At 33.9% G+C, this 20,420-nt stretch overlaps 1 protein-coding gene across 4 annotated transcripts in view; it reads right to left on the bottom strand.

The window, feature by feature from the left end:
- The window catches only part of HACE1 (HECT domain and ankyrin repeat containing E3 ubiquitin protein ligase 1), an 87,391-nt gene that overhangs the window by 22,035 nt on the left and 44,936 nt on the right, over window positions 1–20,420 (bottom strand). For all 4 annotated transcript variants that reach the window (XM_081140247.1, XM_081140249.1, XM_081140246.1 and 1 more), the window contains exons 12-19: window positions 15,179–15,513; window positions 14,005–14,073; window positions 13,680–13,767; window positions 8,424–8,535; window positions 8,232–8,329; window positions 7,963–8,050; window positions 4,033–4,182; window positions 3,322–3,518 (exon numbers count right to left, since the gene is read on the bottom strand). In XM_081140247.1, the coding sequence (XP_080996373.1) occupies window positions 3,322–3,518; window positions 4,033–4,182; window positions 7,963–8,050; window positions 8,232–8,329; window positions 8,424–8,535; window positions 13,680–13,767; window positions 14,005–14,073; window positions 15,179–15,513 (1,137 nt within the window). The remainder of the gene's footprint in view (window positions 1–3,321; window positions 3,519–4,032; window positions 4,183–7,962; window positions 8,051–8,231; window positions 8,330–8,423; window positions 8,536–13,679; window positions 13,768–14,004; window positions 14,074–15,178; window positions 15,514–20,420) is intronic.

Below are 20,420 nucleotides of genomic sequence, written 5' to 3' on the forward strand. Positions count from 1 at the left end.
CCAAGTAGCTTACTTTCAGTTCTAACAGCTAGGTCAATTTAAGCTAAACCAATGTTTCTAAAGATTTTTAACATTTAAAAATTAATCAGGTTGTTTACTGAATAAGCATTAAGTGTTTAAGCACTGACAATTAGATATAAAATTATCCTTGACTCTTCCTCGTAATATTCAGTTCTAATAGCTAGAACTGAAGATTTAGGCCAAAAATGTCCTTTTAACTCCAGATTTGATGGTTCTACAATTTCAGCTTTTCATCAAGAATTTAAAAGTAAAAGCAAAACTAAAATGAAAATATTATTTTAATGTAAATATTCAGCTCCTGGTAATTCAGCCATTTTCAAAAATGAAACCAAGGTTGCTTGTTTTTCTCTCTAGATTTTAAAACAAATCACTGACAGATACAAAATTAAATTTAAAAGAGCATTATAGTGCAAATGTGGAATGGATATATATTTTTCTGCCATACATTTGTTGTATTTTTTAATTTACTGCATTTTAAACAAAGGTATTTTCATCTATTTGGTTTCACTCAATAATTACCAAAGGCTTTCAGTAAAACTTAGGAATAAATGACTCCCCCATGTGGAGATCAGCTTACACAGATTTTCTCTTACTAACAAGATTGGCAAGTCATTTAAGTTTCAATATGCTTATAAATTTTGAAGTTGAACTCCAAAAGTGACAATTACAACTTATACCTATAAAGGTAAGGAAATAAAAGGCTGATCCTGAAATAACAAAAAAGTTCATGACAGAAATGTATGTTGAAGAATAATACCTCTAAAGAACATGGTTTGAAAATTTTTGTAAATTGAATACTTTAATAATTTTAAAGTAAGTGATCAATTTAAGCTATAGGTACATTTCTAAATATTTATAATATTTAAAAATTAATCAGGTTTACTGAATAAGCATTAAATGTTTAAGCATTAACAATTAGATATAAAATTACACTTGACTTTTACTGGTAATATTAGAAAATGAAGAGGCTCAATTTATTGTGAGAAATGTTTATAACTAAAAAATGAAAGCTGAGAATTTTCATATTAATGATTGAGGTACTGCTTTTACATTACCAAAACTAATTATTGAAAAAGGTTAGCCTGACCACCAACAAATCAACAAACTACAAGTGCTGGCGAGGGTGTGGAGAAAAGGGCACCCTAGTACACTGCTGGTGGGAATGCAGACTGGTGCAGCCACTGTGGAAAGCAATATGGAGTTTCCTCAAAAGATTAAAAATTGACCTGCCATTTGACCCAGTGATCCCACTTCTAGGAATATATCCTAAGGAACCCAAAACATCAATCACAAAGAACTTATGCCCCTCTGTGTTCATAGCAGTGCAATTTACAATAGCTAAGATGTGGAAACAGCCCAAGTGCCCATCAGTAGATGAGTGGATAAAAAAGCTGTGGGACATTTACACCATGAAATACTATGCAGATGTAAACAGGAAGGACCTTTATCCTTTGGCACAGCATGGAGAGAACTAGAAAGTATTATGCTAAGTGAAATAAGCCAGTCAGAGAAAGAAAAGTACCACATGATCTCACTTATATGTGGAATATAATAAAATAAACTGATGAACAAAGTGTATCCAGAGACACAGAAGCATGGAACAGACTGAGGGATCTCAGAAGAAAGGCAGGGAGGGGGGTGTGGGTGGGGAAAGATTAATCATAGAACTTATATGTTTATAAGCATAACCCATGGACACAGGCATTGGTATGGGGAAGCCTGGGGGGTGGGATGGATGTGGGGTGGAGGGGATCAGTGGGGATAAAAAAGGGACATCTGTAATATTCTCAACAAAAAAGATAAAGAAATTAAAAAAAAAAGGTTAGCCTGTAATCAACCAATTAGTTAATATGGTTAAATAAAAATGTATTAAACTTAGAAACAAAAGTTTCAAGCTCTTTAGTATTAGAATAGTATTCTAGCCTCTGACTAGAATCAAGATGAAGGGTATACCCTCAATGAAAGTATATTTTCACTTGTTATTTTTTTGATATCTTCCTTCTTTCTAATTTCCATAAAAGACACAAATGTAAAAGAATAAAATATGAATCTAAAAATATCTAAATAAAAATCACGTCATAGTGAGAGGGAAGCTGTTAGGAGAAAAAAGTACAAATACAGCTATCTATCATGCAATTGCTAATGGGTCTTTTCACTTTGTCATATAAAATATATCTGAGAGGAGTGACAAATCCACTCATTAGATACGGTATTCACAGATAAGAATCATGTTTGAGGTTCTCTCATGAAAAGCAATCACTTGATTATAATGAAGATTCTATGACTTCATCACCCTTGAGAGTACATCTCCAGTGTAAAATAAAGTAACAAATGCATTGCAAGGTGGACAATCTAATAATTACAGGAATTTAAAAATTTTTTAAATAGTCACTAAATATTTAAATATTTTAAGTTCACTAGCAAGCTCATATAGATTTTAAAAACTAATTTAAACACTTTACCATTTTAATTTTCTAGAGCTTCATATGACTCAATATATTAAAAGTCAAGTAAACTCTTCCAGAACATGATTAATTTTGCGAACAGTATGAAGAACATTAGACTTGAAACTAGGAGACAGGAGACCTGGGTTTTGGCTCCAGCTTTAGGCTTCAGTATCCTCATGGGTAAAATGAGAGGGTAGACAAAAAAAATTTAAGTATAAATGTGGAAAAACTCAGCTCCTGATTTTATTTTCCAAAATTAAACTTCATGCTTTTTTATATGTACAGTATCTGAGTTTCAAAAAGTAAAATTATGTAGCTTAATATAGGTCTCCAATTTCCTGTATACACCTGAAACTTTTAAGCCTATTTTTATAGAAAACTATCCAATAACAACTAACTTTTGTAATGTGCTTTTAGGTTTACAAAATGTTAGTAACAATTCTCTATGGGATGTATGATCCCAATTTTACAGAATAGAAAACTGAGGCTCAAAGAGTTTAGTTAAAACATGCCCATGTCTTTGGCTTAAAAAAAAAAAATCGTTATTTTACAAAATTGCTAGTCTACAAAATGGTTCAATAAACATTCTTTTTTATAAGTAGGTGATTCTGAAGCTATCTTGGAATTACAATACAACTAAAGGAAAGGAAAAAGGTTTTAGTTTTACTTAACTGTAAGTTTGATATTTGATGGTTTAGTTAACTTATTTTATCTTTTATAAAATGTTATTAAACTCTAACAGCAAAAGTTATTTTGGCTAGTACCAAGAGACTTTACAATAATTAGCCAAAAGACTTTAGAATATCAGGACCAAGTTACAAACATTGGCTAAGGTAAAAATTCAAATACTTACTTTGTTATTTTGTGTCACCAGAATACTTCCACCCCCAGGTTTCAAAGGCACTTCTTCCATGGCTCCAAATACATCAGTCTCAACAGAAAAAGTTAGTTCTAGACCCAGATCACTAATATCATTATCTAAAATCCACTGCAAATTTTTGGCATATTCTGGGTCAATAGATGCAACATCTTGGTAATTTACAGGAATACCTAAAAATATAAACATACAGCAATTATATTCTACATGTTTCTGCCTTTCCTTATCTGTTTAATGGTAAAATACTGCCCTCTACAGATACTATTTAGAACTGCAAAATATAATCAAATTCACAGCATGATTTAAATGGATAATTCCTGAATTTGAAGCTTGATTTAAGCTTATGTTTCTTCCACATTTTTACAATGTAATCTTTCTTTGAAATAGCTACCCAGGAAATTATTATAAACTTCAAAAAGTGCCAATTCTCTTTAATATATTCATATCAAAATGCATTCTTAGCATAAATATACACACACTAAAATGAAAAAAACCTTTTTGTAGCAAAAAAGGAGTTGTTGTTTTTTTCTTTCCTTCAGGCTCTCATTCAAATGTCTTACATACAGATAGTCTCTAATCAAAATAAAAATGATCTCATCCAAAATGCCATTACATCAAATTAGATTTCCCTAAAGACTAGAAGAAAAACACTTTAAACAAGTGTCTACGGAAAAACAATAGTCATACCAAGAATGTGCTTGTAGAATGATCTTGTGAAGTAAATGTTGACCAGCTGCCTATGGTTCAAAGCTAATCCCAAAATCTGTCCAGCAAACCGGAAATAGTTCAGGTGATCAGGATTTACATAGGAGTTGCTGTTAGGCTGAAAAGTTGTTCCTATTAAAATAAATACAAAATAATTTATTTTAAAGAATCTACATGCAGAATTGAGATCATTTTTTTTTAAATATATATTTATTGATTAGAGAGAGAGGAAAGGAGGAGAGAAAGAGAGAGAAACATCAATGATGAGAGAGTCACTGATCGGCTGCCTCCTACATGCCCCCAATGGAATTGAGCCCGCAACCAGGGCATGTGCCCTGACTGGGAATCAAACCCCGATCGCCTGGATCCTAGGTCAATGCTCAAGTGCTGAGCCACACCCGACCAGGCAGAAGTGAGATCATTTTAATGCAGATAAATTAGCTCATATAAAACTTCAGCAAAGCTAAAGTTAGGTGTCAACTTTCACAGGAATTTTATATAATAGGCAGTGGAACTAGAAGTACAAAAGATATTAACTCACACATACATATCACAGTAAGTCTGTACAGAGAAAAAATTTTAGAATACTTTTTACTGCACTTTTAAGTATTTGAGTTGGAAGATGTGTCACACACACACACACACACACACGTGTTTTGCTTTCCTAGGCAGTGTGGGGAAATAACTACTAGGCTGTGAATTAGGGCAGACATTGTCTCATTCAGGCCCAGTGCAGTAGATATTTACTACTTTTTACTCCTTAAGAAATGGGGCACTATAAGACAATAACTAAAAATTTTAAATGTATAACTGTTCTTAAGTGATAGAACTAATCCATGAACTTGATGCCTTTTAACAATTATCATAAAATCATCAAAAGTGCACAAGTCAACCAATTTGTTCTCATGGCAAATAATCAAGGTTAATAAGTACCACTGAAGTATAAAAGTAAAAATGGTAAGGGCAATCATTACTGATTATTGTCAAAATCTACAGCAATGGAGTATATGGCTCCACTTACATGAAAAAGGTCTGGAAATATAGTGTGATGGTTATACAACATTGTGAATGTACAAAGTGCCACTGAATTATAACACTTCAAAATCGTTAAAATGGTAAATTTTATTTTACCACAATAAAAAAAAAAATCTCAAAAAATTAAATCTAGTGCAATGAAAAACCAAGATTTCAACTTTAAATAACCCTCCTTCCTTGTTTTGTTGTGATAACTCTAACTTGGGTTACAAATTCTCTCATCATTCAACAAGTATTTATTGGGCTCATGCTACTTAAAAGAAAGAATAACTGATAAATCTAATGAAACCACATCAAAGAAAAATAAAGGAAAAATGAAAAAGTACTGGAGGGCAAAATGTTTGGTCATTTAATATAGGTACTTTGACAATAATTCCCTTTGTGCTTCGTTGGTCTTTGATTTATCAGGGTTGGCACTGGACTAAATTGCCGTGACCAATTTACTGAGATATAAGGTATAAATTTGGAAGCTTATGGCTGAATGATTTAAAAGAGCCACATGAAGCTAGTCATTCACTGTTAAGTATCTTTAGAGAATCATTCCCAGTCATAATGTAAGACTGGGTATTAAAAGTCAAAGCAAAGTTCTGTGAGATGAAGAAAGACTTCAAAGATAAACATAGCCATAATTTCAAAAAATATAATATTCTGAGAATAATCACAAATATTTTTTACCTATTAAAATAGTGAATGCTTAGGGTTATTGCTGAACCAGCAAAGATTTCTGATGACTCAACTTTCCTCCCCTAGGTCTATATAATTCCTAAGTACTTTCTGGGAAGTCTGGGTTATTAAAAAGAATAGATAAGAAGAAATCAAAAGAAAATAAAAGAAATGGGGAAAAAATATTCAGGAAACAATAGTTTTTAACTTGAAAATTAGTTAAAACAGAATATAAATTCTATGCTATGTTTTAAGTTCAAAATAAAAGTAACTGTGACACTCCCAGCTATTTTCATTGCTTCAGAAAAATTGTATTACACAAGAAAATAGCATTTTCACAGAAAAATAATAATAGCATCTAACAGTTATTTCTGCTTTCTATGTGCCAGGGACTGGGTCAAGTGTTTTTACACAACAGCTAATTGATTTCTCACTACAGTACAAAACATAGGTTTATCACCATGTCAGATCAGCAAACTGAGGTTCAGAAAGGTTACATTACTGGCCCAAGATCACAGCATAAAAAGGGGCAGAGCCAGGATTCACATCCAGTGTAACACCAAAGGCCCAACTCTTAGCCACTATATTACTTCTCCAATGTAAGTATCTTAATTTAATCAGAAAGCAAGTTTTAAAGAAATTATTATAGATATTAGGTCTATTCAAACAATTCCCACATTTAGGAATTTTTAATTCTTAAATGTAATTATCTTCTTGTCAACTATACATAAGAAAAATTTCATCTAGATTTTCATCTGTTAATACTATGACCCCAAAGAGAACACTCAGATGGCTTACAAAAAGGACAAATCACAATCTTTATAATCCATGTGCTTTAATATTTGCTCTGCTATAAATCTGTAGTATGAGGAAGTAGCTCTACTAATGATTCCACACCAAATCTGTTTTTCAGATATGAAACTAGACAGACTCAGAATAAGAGGTTATAAAGAAAAGAAATACATCTAAAATGCAACATTTTAATGCTAAATCTTACATCAAAGATTAGGCCTAAATAATGAAACTTAGTGCCACATCAATCTTGTCAAATTCAACAAATTTAACTCGTAACAAACAATCAAAGGTAAGAGTTAAGGGAGGCAGTCCCATATTCCTAAAAATTCAAATATACCAGGTGTATCTGAGGAGCCCATCACAAAGGTGAATAACTACAGCTGCCTAGCATCACTGCAGCCCATCTCTACATGCCTCTCTTAGAGTCGTCCTTCCTGTTCCAAGGAGACTTGATGCTCATTTGGTTGGATGCAATCAGGAACTACAATTAATGAAGCATTCTATCCTTATAAAAAAGAATTTAAATACTGGGAAAGAAAAGATTTTCGGGGGGGGAAGTAACTATACACAGCATTTAGAAATTGAAATCCTACCTTCGCTTGGATATGTCTCTATTAACACACTGTATGCAGGAAACATATTTATACGTTTTACGTTGACTGGTAGTAGAGCACGCGATAAAAACTACCTGCAAACAATGTGTTAAGTCACAAAACTCTCAATTATATCTCACAAAACTAAGGTAGTATTAGCCATTTCCATTTAGCCTACAATATCAAATTATAATTCTGTAGGCCACGAGTACCATTTCAACAAATAGAGTTTTTTATCTGTGTTACATGGTTAAATAGGAGCTTTTTAGTTGTCAGGTCTTGATATTTTAAAAAGACTGAAAACTAAGTTACTATATATAAATAGATTATAAGTTAAGATTTGACACCATGATTTCTAGACTTTGTTATGACCAATACATTTTGAGACTTGGAAACTCAATTAAGGTTAGCAAATTTTAATTTTTCCAAATAAGGAGTGGTATTATTTTCAAATACAGCTACTATCACTATTTCACTAAAAGAAATTTTAACTCAAGAAAAGTGGACTAAAGGGCAATCCTTAAAGTGAATCCATTTAGCTTTAGTTTACAAAGAACTAATGAAAAGTTTCTTGGGGCCAGCACTAGTACTTGAGACAAGTATTTGAGAATCAAGTTTTCAGAGGAAAGACTGCTACAGAGTCAGTTTCCACTCATTAACTGTGTTAACATAGACAAAAACTCTGAATTTCTGTTTTCTCTTCTATGAAATGGGAATACCCCACTTATCTTATAGAGCTACTACGGGAATCAAAGAATAAAACACACTGAAGTAGTTTGAAAATGTAATTAGTCACAGAAAAAGTCATCAGTAGTGTACAACTTACCATCAGCTGACTGGGTAAACAATGCATAATCAGGATTGACTATCTCATTAGACAGAATATCAAACCACTCACGCACAACACCTTGACCCTGAGTTCAAGAAAATAAAATTAAGTATCAACAGAAATATATAAGATAGGGAAATTTTTTGTAAATAATAAAATTAAAACCATATTAAATTTCTTCCATTATCAATTAAATATCAAATTTCATTCAAGTGCATTTCAATCTTTTATATACAGCGATCTTCACAGCACTTATTCATACCCACCATGCCTTCTTCTCCATGGAATCGTACAGCAATTCCTTGCTTTAGCTTTGCACAATTTGCTTTTGAGACAACTTCACAGCTACTCCTAAAAATAGAATCTAAATATGCAGCACTGGTTAGTTTTGCATATTAAAATTTACAATAAGTAGTGTCTGGGGCCTCCCATCCACAGCATTTCTTTGTTAAGCATACCTCTGTGAACCAGCAGGATGTCATTCTCATTCACTGGCCTGTGCACCATGTCTGAATCGGTTTGTCCTGAATGCAAATGTTCATAGAACCATTCACAGCGATCTTTAAATGGCTACCCCAACAAAAAACATTAAAGTATGTTAGTGTTTCAGTCACCTATTAAATTTACTTAAGTTAGCATGCTAGATGCCCTTTCTACAAATAATCATCCTTAGACTTTTATATATAATAAATAGTTCTAGATAATGTCCTGACATTTCAACAACTATTCACAAACAGGCAGAGCTTAGCTGAAATACTCTGACTATCTAGAGAGTGTATTTATTAAAATTCCCTACATTTACAACAGAAAAGACCTGATAAATTAGAAGGTTATATCTAAGAACTAAATGTGTTATATGTAATTGAATCCATTTACTCTCAATTTCTCTTAAACCCAACAAGGCTTATAAAAATGAATTTTCACATCCAGAAAAAATGATGTCACATGTTCCATTTAATTTTTCATTAAAATAATCTTTTACAGCTAACTTTATTCTTATTTCTACCCTTTGAATATATACAGCAACTAAAACAGAATCTGTGACCCCCTTCTTTCCTTCTTCCTTCCCTTCCTCCACCCTAAAAATTAAAAATGATCTCTTAAACAGTAAAGAAAGTCTCTACCTTTTGTTCATTTGCCAGATATGCAACTGCATGTAATTTGCAATTTTTTATGATTATTCAGAAAGTATTGCTGAGTACCCAGCATGTGCCAACACTGGAGGTAACATAAGAGCTGTAAAAATCTCAATTTCTTTGCTAAAAATTGTTTAATACAGTTAAAGAGATGAGGCTAGCATTAGAACAACACAATACTCATATAATATTAAGTTCTAAACAATGAAGTACAACAAACTAGAGTGCATTAAGAATTTAGAGGAATTAAGAATCTTCCCAGAACTTCAGTTTTCCCACCTATAAAATAGGGAAAATAATACTCTAAGTGCTAATTGTGAGAATTAAGTGAAATAATGCAAACATAGAACATAATAAAAATTATAATAATAAATTAGCTAACATTTATTAAAGCACCTTTAAGCCAGGTATGGTTTTAAGCACTTTAGATGCATTTTGACATGGAATCCTCACAACACTATGAGGAAAAGGGAATCTTATTACCCCCATTTCACAGAAGAAAAAAATACAGCACTAAGAGGTTAGCTTGTATAAATACTCAACACCTAGAATGCTCAATGAAGAGGTTTTGTTCTTATTATCACTCATAACAATGTTAAAATTACCACGATTAAGTACTGAAAATGACAGTAAAAGTCCTTGCCATTGTATTAAACCATATTCTTTACTCATAAAATGTGAACCAAAAAATAAAAGCAAATGGCAATTTTTTAAGTAATTCAAATGGAACATTAAAAGGTACAAAATGCTACCCTCAAAAGCTAATAAAGTTATCTTTAAGATCAAAACATCCACACACATATACACACACCTACAAAGCCTAAGGGCAGATTTTTGTATGTAAACTTTCTGAGTACCTGCATTTCCATAAAATAATTCACAAAACAGGACTGATTACAGAGGTTCCTCTTAATAGCATTTGTACAGCAATACAAAATGTTTCTCCCTTTAACTACAGGCCACTTGAAAACCACCAACAGAACAGTAAGTAAATCCCTTAGGAGAGAGAGTTTTTGTTAACTTTTCTGTTTTTTTTGGAACAGCCTCCAAGTTATAGAAAGTTTCTAAGTGTAATAGAATACAAACTATTTCTTTTTCCTGATGTGAGAGTAAGATGCCAACATGATGGCCAGTCACCTCTAAAGCTTCAGTGTGTATTTCCTACAAAGAGAATTATTCTACATAACCGGAAAACAACTGTCAAAACCAAGAAAATTAACACTGACACATTACTACAGTATATCTAATCCTTAGACCCAACTCAAGTTTTGCCAGTTTCTGAATTATGTCCTTTATAGCATGATGACTCATGAACTGTATTTAGATGTCCTGTCTCATTCTGGTCGAGTTCTTCAGTGTTTTCTTAATTTTCATGACCACGATACTTTTAAAGATTGCAGGTCAGTTATTTTTTTAGTATGTCCCAACTGGAATTAGTCTGACGTTTTCTCATGATTAAATTCAGGGTGTGCATCTTTGGAAGGAATAGTAAAGAAGTGATGCCATGTTATTCTCTGAGCATCTATCTTATCAGTGGGCACACTGATACGTCTGCTTAGGTCACTGTCAAATGTGTACATTGTAAAGTTTTTTTTGTTTTTATTTTATTTTAATCCTCACCTGAAGATATGTTTATTGATTTTAGGGAGACAGAGACAGAGATAGAGAGATAGAAAGAAGCATCGATTGGTTGCCTCCTGTACGTACCTGGACCCAGGATTGACCCTGAAACCTAAGCATATGCCCTGACTGGGAATCAAACCCACAACCTTTTGGTGTACAGGACAACACTCCAAGCAACCTAGCCACCCGGCCAGGGCTATAAAGGTCTTTTTTAAATCTTTGTAATTAATAAATACTCCATGGGAGATATACTTTAAGACAGTAAAAATAACCCTCACATCTTCAAACTTTCCATTTATTCATTAATTTTTTCAATATAGACTCATAATTAATTGTATTTATAATATTTTGCCACCATTATTTATTTTGATGATCAAATTGTTCCAGATTTGGCAGGTGGAGTCCATTCAAACTGGTTCTGAGTCATTTTTAATATGACATAATTATTTGAACTTTCTTGCACATTAAAATGTTCCACACTCATCTCTTTCCCTTTCCCTTACCTGGAATTAACCATTTCTCCAAGGAGTTCTGATTCATTGAGAATGGTATTTAGAGACCAAGAACTGGGTGCCAGGTTTGCTATATCTATCTACATTAAAAAATCTAAGTTCCCACTGCCATCTCCAATTCCAATCCAAGGGCTCATGGTTCTATTTTCCTACGTTTTCTAACTGCTTTCTCCAACAATGAGAAACTAAGCTCCCAATATCTTTATATACTTATTTGATCAACCTGTATATAACCAACATCCTATTACTAACATGAACCCTTCACTAAATGCATGCCCTCCACCCCACTTAGGCTTTGTCAAACTACTCTGAATAACTGTCACGGCCCTCCACACTGGACATCCTCCATATGCCACTCCAACTCACATACTCCATGCTGAGCCCCTCTTCTACACAGACACCCTCCTTACCAGGCCCAAGCTCCAAAAATGGGAACACCACCATGCTTGTGGACATCTTCCTCACCCTAGTCAGGCAACAAAATCCCCTCTGTGGGTCAAAGCGGTAAGGTGGGTAGCTGACGCAATGCTTTTTGACTGAATTGTTCAGGAAGGGAAGGGGTAAAGGAAATGAAAAGCAAAGACAGTATTAAAAAGTAGCAAACTACCTTTCAAAAACTAAGTTTCTTTCACCTATAATCTCATTTGCCCTAGTATGGAGTCACATAATGTAGGTTAAAAAAATGAAATTAATGCCCGGCCAGGCGTGGATCAACGGTTGAGCGTCGACCTAGGATCCAGGCGATTGGGGTTCGATTCCCGGTCAGGGAGCATGCCTGGGTTGCGGGCTACAGCTGATCAATGACTCATCATTGATGTTTCTATCTCTCTCTCTCTCCCTCTCCTTTCCTCTGTCTGAAATCAATAAGGATATATTAAAAAAAAAAAACAAAAAACTGAACTTAAGAACCAGAAAGACTTTTAATTCTGGTTCTCCCACTTAATAGACAAATGACTTAACTTACTTAACTTCCTCAGCTTCAGTGAGAGTACCTATCTCACCTGACTGTTATAAAAATAAAATGATCCACATTAAAAAAAAAAAGTATGGTACCTGACATGAAGTTAGCATTCAATAAATATAAGTTATTATCACTACCTTCTCTTTTACATTATCATTATTAAACAGATGTCAAAGGATACCTATAGACATGGGTATAATCTTATAAGAAGTATTTGTTAGCTTTAACTTCTGAAAGAATCTGTGTCCCTGAAGACATTTAAAAACACCTATAGTATTTATCCTATGACTACTTGCCAAACCAGAGCCTGTAGTCTATCCTACATTTCTTACAAATTGTTTCCTATAATTCTGCCAGGATCATGTCATTCTCCTGAGGCCAAGTTATCAGTGGCTCCTGCCACACAGCAGACAAAGGTTCTTTAATCTGGCAGTCAAGGCTTAACATACAAAGACCCACATCAGCCTTTCCAGAACTTATCTCATTCCTCACCTACACAAAATTTCTGCTTCGAGCACCGCAGTTATATGCACTTTTCCACCTGCATGTCCATACCGTGGCTAGAATGCTCATCTTCCCCACCTTATTCTCTTCAAATTTTGCATGTTTTTCAAGGTCCAGTTTAAAATCCCTCTCCTCTTTGAAATTTCCCTTGTTTATAGCAGCCAGAAGCAAATGCTTCCTCCCCTGAACTCATAAAGAACCAGGTAATACTGTAATTACTCTCTTACAATTACATTTATCATCTCCCCTGCTAGGCTGAATTAAGATACTCTTGGAGAAAGGATGTATGTCTTCTACCTCCAAAACGACCATTAATTGTACATATGTGCCAGTTACTATTTAAAACCTACTCTTCACAACAGCTCCATGAGGTTTATCTCTATTTTACAGATGAAGAAACCAAGGCTCAGGGAAGCTGGAACTGTGCCCGAAGTCACATAGTTGTTAAGTAGTAAAAAAAGCTTTTCCTAACATATTACACAAAACATGAGACATGTGGAATGAACCCTGGCAGGGGAAAGGTTCTCAGGTCAAATAAGTTTGGAGGATTAACAAAGTTAAATCACTATTTTTAGCAAAGGGCTTCTCAAAGCCTTTAACGAGATATTGATAAACTTGATATCTCTCCAACAGGGCATATTTCCCTAATATATTTGGGGATAAAATCCTTTTCACAAGGACGATAAGCCTTATAGGACTAGTGTTCCATGAAACTCATTTCAGGAAATGTGGCGTGTTCTATTGTCTTTGAACAGTCTTTGCACAGAGTAGGACCTCAATACACATTTCTTGAAGAAGAAAAATTACTCCTCATACTAGACAAACATACTAATGTAACTCCATATACTAAACAATAAGGTAATTTCACTCCTTTATATAGCAAGTGGTGTCACAGTAATAATTACTTAACTAAACAGTACTCAAATTTAGAAACGTTTCATTAGACAGACTAAAAACAAGATTAAGAGAAATGTCTACCTGTGCTTTAATGATATGCATAAATCTTGACATCAATTCAGGGCATTCGAGGAGGAAGTGAAAGTGGTCAAATATAATTTTGGGATTCCTAAAGGAAAAAAAACACATTTTGTTTAAATGGACAGAAAGGATGACCAGCATTAAGTGAAATGCAGATTCAGATATAGAGATACTGACACAGAAGAATAACACACCTACTATACATCTACTTGTCACCAAATATTATTTTAACAGTTTAACAGAAATAACATTTTTTCTGTTGAAATGAATACTGTAAATAAAGAAACGGCTATAAGGGCAAACCATAAACACAAGAAAGCCTTACCTGTTAACAAAGCATTTTAAGACTTCATCATGTTTGCAGACAAATTCAATGAAACGGGGTGAAGTCATTCTGTGGGGGGCAAAAAAAAATCAGAGCACACAGACAAAAGTTGATGATATAGCAAATCTGAAAACTATGTATTGAACTGGACTGGCTTCTAGACAAAAAAATATTTGGGTTTGGATTGTCTTCACAAATTTAAGAAATTGAGGCATGCCTAATCAATCCGTAAGATGAAAAAATATTTAATTCTCATTAACATATAAACAAGTGACTTTTTAAAAACCTTGAAATGTTAAGCATCTCTGATCTATACATTTCAAATACATAACAACTGATCCCACACAAAGTGGCATTCACCATTCTACACGCTAATAACTTACATAATGCTTATCAAATATTTTGAACTAATTCTACATCAGTACAATGAGTATCCTGAAACAAGATTGGAACAGAACCTAAATCAACAAATTATCAGTTGTTTTTACTGAAATTACAAAAAAAAAAAATCATAGCATTTCTTCATCTATCAGAGAAAAAACAATAAGCATGCAGTGTAAACCTTGACAGTTGGGTTTTCTCTGTTTTGCAATGCAAGCACGCCTGACTTGAGTTTTGGTTGACAAGGCTTCTCCTTCAAAGAGGCACACACTTCAAAGATGGCTATCTTTAATAAACACATTGCCAGCCACCCAACTAGATAAGAGCCAGGCCACCTCCCCCCACTGAGGCTCCTTTGTTTTAAAGATCTTGGTTGATTGCGATAACCAACCACTTAGGCCTCTTGTTTTTTTCTCTTCCCACGCTTTAAATTCCCACTCTTATGTTTTAAATTCACCAATAAAGAGTGAGCACCAGAAGCCCCCTACCTTCGACCCCACAAAAAGCAGAACGCCAGGCCCATACCCACACCACTTGTGCGCTAGCTCTCTTGTAGGCCACGCTCTCACTCTTGCTCTCTCCCTGCAACCTCGCTGTGTGGCCCCAGGTGTGCCATGTAATTTCCAGACCTTGTAAGTAATAAACCCCCCCCCTTTTTTTTCAAAGTTTCCTGATGGTTATTGCTGAAGGGCGCCTTGCAATCATAATAAGAACCACAAGGGCTGGTCCAGCCACCAGATTGGTTATTGATAGGCTGAGACCTGCACACAAAACAAAGCAGAAACCCTCTTACCCTGGAGGCATCTGACAAGAACAGCACATGTAAAAAGCTTGAATGACAGCACTTAGCCGGTTAGCTGTCATAGAAATAACATCCTGACAGTCTGCACTGGCTTCCTGTTTCCCTCCTAGAGCATCTGGTTTAGATTCCCTGGTGCCAGTGGATAGATTTTCATAGCTCCCAGGTCCTGGAGGTTCAAATGGAGGCATGGAAGTACCATCTTGATCTTGGCCTTTTTGTTTTAGTAAAATAGAAGTGATATCCGTTGAGTCCTTTTTGTTTTTCATCAGTTCTGTAGCTATTAAAACTAGCCATTCATCTAATGAGTGCCAAAGCAATTCAAGTGGCTAAGAGAGAAAGAAAAGGTTTTTTTTAAATGTCATTCTAAAACTCTAGCCAAACAAATATTATAAAAGAGAAAATTTACTCTAGATACTTCTATTTTCCCAAGTTAATGTGACAGCAATGCCTATAGATAAGCAACAAAAAGACTGAATGTCATATAAATGACAATTTATTTATACTGAAAACTTAGTTTGCATTTATGCATTCCTTGGAGTAAGAAGGGAAAATTAAAACCTAACAAAAAATGTGTAAGCAATCTTCTTTTAAAATTTTTCAAATAGTTTTAAAAGCATGTATTACTTTTATATATATAACCCTTTTAACCTTTACCATATTAATGTGTCGACAATTTTCAATTCTTTTTTCAATTTAAAAAGCGAATTCCTAAAGAGCCTAATAAACAGATTAATTTACTGTGCTCTTTTCTTTACATCTAATTCATAGAATTTTGAAAATTTAAGACAAGAAATTTTAAAACATAACATTTATATGTACACACACACACACACATATGCTTACCAACATACACATAAAATCTATCCCTAATAAACAGTAACTATCAAATACTGACTAGCAAATTCTTAATTCCAAGTAGACTAACAGTTTAAAAAGGAAAAAGGGGAGTAAGTAAACTGTTTATTTCTACATGATTTAAAATATTCCTTTTGAAAAGAATTCCTTTTGTAAATAAAATTTTATTTTTTAAATATCACGTGACCTCAAATGCTACAATAGGACTAAGTATTAGAGACCATGAAATATATACACTGTCTCTAATAATTAGGTTTTAACACAAGCAGAAATATAAATGCCCAGCTACTATTAAAAGACCTGCTACCCAGAATCTAATGTACAGCAATATGACTACAGTTATCAATACTGTATCATATGACTGAAAGTTGCTATGAGAGTAAAGCTTTAATGTTCTCACCATAACGATAACAAAAGGGTAATTCTGTGAGGTGAAGGATGCATTATCTAACCTTACTGTGGTAAACATTTTGCAATATATACATTTATCAAATCATCACATTGTATATCTTAAACTTATACAATACTTATGTCAATTATGTCTCAATAAAGGTAGGAAAATAAGAACCCACTAGAACATTTTTAATCCCAAATAAAGGTTAACAACTGGCAATGGGGTAGTGGTTAAATGGTTCTTCATTCCTATCCTACTTTAAATATTCCTATTGAGAATGATAAACTTTCTGCAAATCAATGTAAAAGTTAGTACTATCTTTTGATCTTATATGATCACAGAATGCTGCAATCCAGATCATGTATTTTGGAAAGACACACCCTTACAATATTTCAACTAAAAGAAATAATCTTACTTTTAAAGATCACCATATGAAGAGATTATGACACCATATTTGGAGCCTCAGAAAATGTTTAACCTGTTCTGCCAGAAAATTCTTTCCAATTATCTCACAAATCCTTCTGCTACATCTTCAGCCTTTTTTCAGGTTTCTATAACATTCTCTTTCTGAGAACATATGACTTATTGAATTTACAGACAACTAAATCACCCTTAAGTCTTTACTTAGTTAAATCAAAAAGTGAAAAATAAAAAAACCCCACTACCATAAACAAAAACTTAACTCACTCATTCAACAAACATTTAATTAGTACGTACTAGGTAAACAGGTAAGCAAAGGCAGAACTAAGTACACCCTTCCTGAGGTTGAAATTAGCACCCCTCTTCCCCACAAGTGGGCTTTTCCATGATTAGGCACAGAGCAGCTGGAAGATTCAGGGTCCCTGAGCTACTTAACAGAGGCAAAAGAACTGGCTGCCGTAAACAGAAAAGATACCTTCACTGAAATGTCTTTTTTTTTTTTTTTAATATAACTTTATTGATTTCAGAGAGACAAAGGGGGAGGGAGAGAGAGATAGAAACATCAATGACGAGAGAGTCATTGATCAGCTGCCTCCTGCACGCTCACTACTTGGGCTAGAACCCGCAACCCAGGCATGTGCCCTGACTGGGAATCGAACTGCAATCTCTTGGATCATAGGTCGATGCTCAACCACTGACCCACGCAGGCCCAGCTGAAATGTCTTTTTTTAAATCTGTACCCAATGATATGTTTATTGATTGATTTTAGAGAGAGAAGGAGCGAGGGAAAGAGATAGTAGTGAGAGAGAAAGAGAACATCAATGTGAGAGAGAAACATGTATCAGTTGCCTCCTGAACATGCCTCGACCAGGGGTCAAACCCGTAACCTGGGTATGTGCCCTGACCAGGAATCGAACCCAAAATCCTTTGGTGTATGGGACAACACTCCAACAAACTGAGCCACCCAGCCAGGGCTTCACTGAAAATGTCTTAATTTTAATCATGATTCAAGTTTGAGTCGATAGTTTCAGTTCATAAGCAAAACATTAAACCTGCTATAAAAGATGAAAAAGAACTTACGTCAACAAAACTATTTAGCTTTACATCAGAAAATGAACTTCCAGAATAGAAAGAACAGGTGGTGGTGATGTAAAACTGCTTGAAACAAAAGGAAAAAGGAATAATAGGCCTTGAAATGAGAAGGGCGAAAACCTAGAATATCAACACACAGGATAGAGATGAGCCCCAGGCAGTAAATGATACCTGCTGCTCATGAAGACGAGAGCACTGAGCCTGAACCTATAACAATCCTATTTTCAAATACTGACAATGTGCAAAAATGAAAGGCAAAATTTGCATAATTCAGAATGCTAAAAAAAAACTAGAAAGTTCTCCATAAAGGAACATAGCGAGCGCAGAAGTAAAGGAGAATGAGGGAAAAGGAGAAGCTCTAAGTCATCTTAGGCCTTTCTCTTCTCTCTTCCCCACCTTTTCTTTCTTCATTCCCACACAGGCAGTAAAACAAAATCCCAACCTTAATGTAGTTTTACCTAGGGAGCTGTCCCTTTGAAAATTTGTTCAGAAAATTCATTCCTCAACCACAAAAGAATACTGTAAAAATAATTTTAATTTCTGTGGTAGCAGCCACAGATGAAAAAGATTATAATAAATTTTAAAAATTAAAAATAAATCATTGCAAACCATATCTATGATGCTTTCTATACTCATAAATAATGATAAAGACATTGTATAAGATACTGTACATATTAACTGTTACTGAAAAATGAGTCAGTGACTATGGAAAATATGAGCTGGCTTCTCAGCACTGTGAAAATACTGCTTCATCTCATATTACTGAGTGATTTTCACCTCAGAATTATATTCTCCCTATAGCAACAATGATGACAATCATATGTGATTTTTCAAAACATTCCAAGTTATATTTCAAAGCTGTAATATATAATCCCAAACTTGCTGAAAAATTAGAATTTTTCAAGATCCATGTGCCAAAGTGAGATACAAATTTGACAGGAAAGCATTACTAACTTAAATTCATTAATTGCATCTTCAAATCCTGTTAGTCTGACTACCCTCGACTTGATGTCAACTGCCACAACCAATCTTCCTTGGTTTCCAAATTTTCCCAATTATACTTCTATGAAACTGTTAATAGTCACAGCTTACTATTCACAAAAAGAGCATATCAAGATTCAAGAAGCCTAAACTATCTTCCCCACGCTCACCCTGCTTCTCTACCAGAACTACCTCCTCCTTTGGATGCTCTGAGGTTTCCAAGTCACTAGATAAAAATCTCTGAACACTAAAAAAATGGCTAAGTGTTCAGGTTAATTTAAAGGGCTTCTAAGATAAATGAGAAAACTAATAACAGGATGTTAAATAATTTCACCTACTAAAAACACATGGCCTATAAACCCATTCATTTTCATGGAAACCCCATTAGTTAATCTTAATAGAGTGATAAGCCAGAATACCTAGTTAATTAAATGGAAAGTGGAGATCAATTGCTACCTTGGAAAAAATGTTGTAAAAATTAAAATGCTATTTCCAATTTAACATTACAGCAACTCAGCAAATGTTTAAGATTTTTACAATTTGAATCATCCCACAAGGAACAGAGAGAATAGAGACCTTATGTACACAAATGACAATGTAATTTCTATTGTTATCCTTATAAGTGGGAGGGCAGATCATTTTGGCATCCTCTAAAGAATCTACACTTAAGTCATAAAATTAGATGGAAAGAGATTAATAAATTCCTTAAGAATAAAACTGTTTTTAAAAAATTAGTTGAGTCTTATAATAAAAATGTTAACAAAGTGACAGATCAAAATTTAAGACAAAATAACAGTTGTCAATAATGCAGAAAATAGTGCCTTAAAAAAGAAATAAAAATACTAACAAATAAAATAAAATAGAAGAATATGTATATAATTGATATATGAAAATCAAAATACAGAATCTGGATTCCATAAAAAAAAGAAAGCTAACAGAAAAATAGTGATATCCTTTTCTACTCAGTTATACCTGTGCTGCCTGGGTAGGCAGAAAACTAGCATATGCATTAAATGTCTACAGAGACGCTACTCAGCACATACTTTCCGATATCATCGGCAAATTCAAATTTTAACAACAAAAAATAATCAGACAATAGTGAATATAAATAATGGTGACCATATCTATACCTGATTTGATCTGTCTATTCATCTTTAAATGAGTAGCAAAAATGAGTAGAAAATCAAATCAGGGGTAGATTCAGTAACTAACAGCATGAGCCACACCAGAACACGTTAGGAACTTCGTGTAATGTGAATGTCTGAGGGGTAAAACTCACTTAAAACAGCACTGAAAAAACAATGAACCAATAATTTAGATTAGAATTTTACACAAACAAGAAATTATCACTCTTAACTAATGTTCAAGGAAGTGGTATGTGAAAAGCCAAATTTTAAATTACAAGAAGATGCATAACTTCCTTCTTCCAGGAGGTGGCACAATAGGGAAAGAAAAAAGGAGAGAGAGAAAAGACAGTGAAAACTCTTTCCT

Source organism: Miniopterus schreibersii, assembly GCF_964146895.1.
Source record: "Miniopterus schreibersii genome assembly, chromosome: 6".
Classification (NCBI taxonomy): domain Eukaryota; kingdom Metazoa; phylum Chordata; class Mammalia; order Chiroptera; family Miniopteridae; genus Miniopterus; species Miniopterus schreibersii.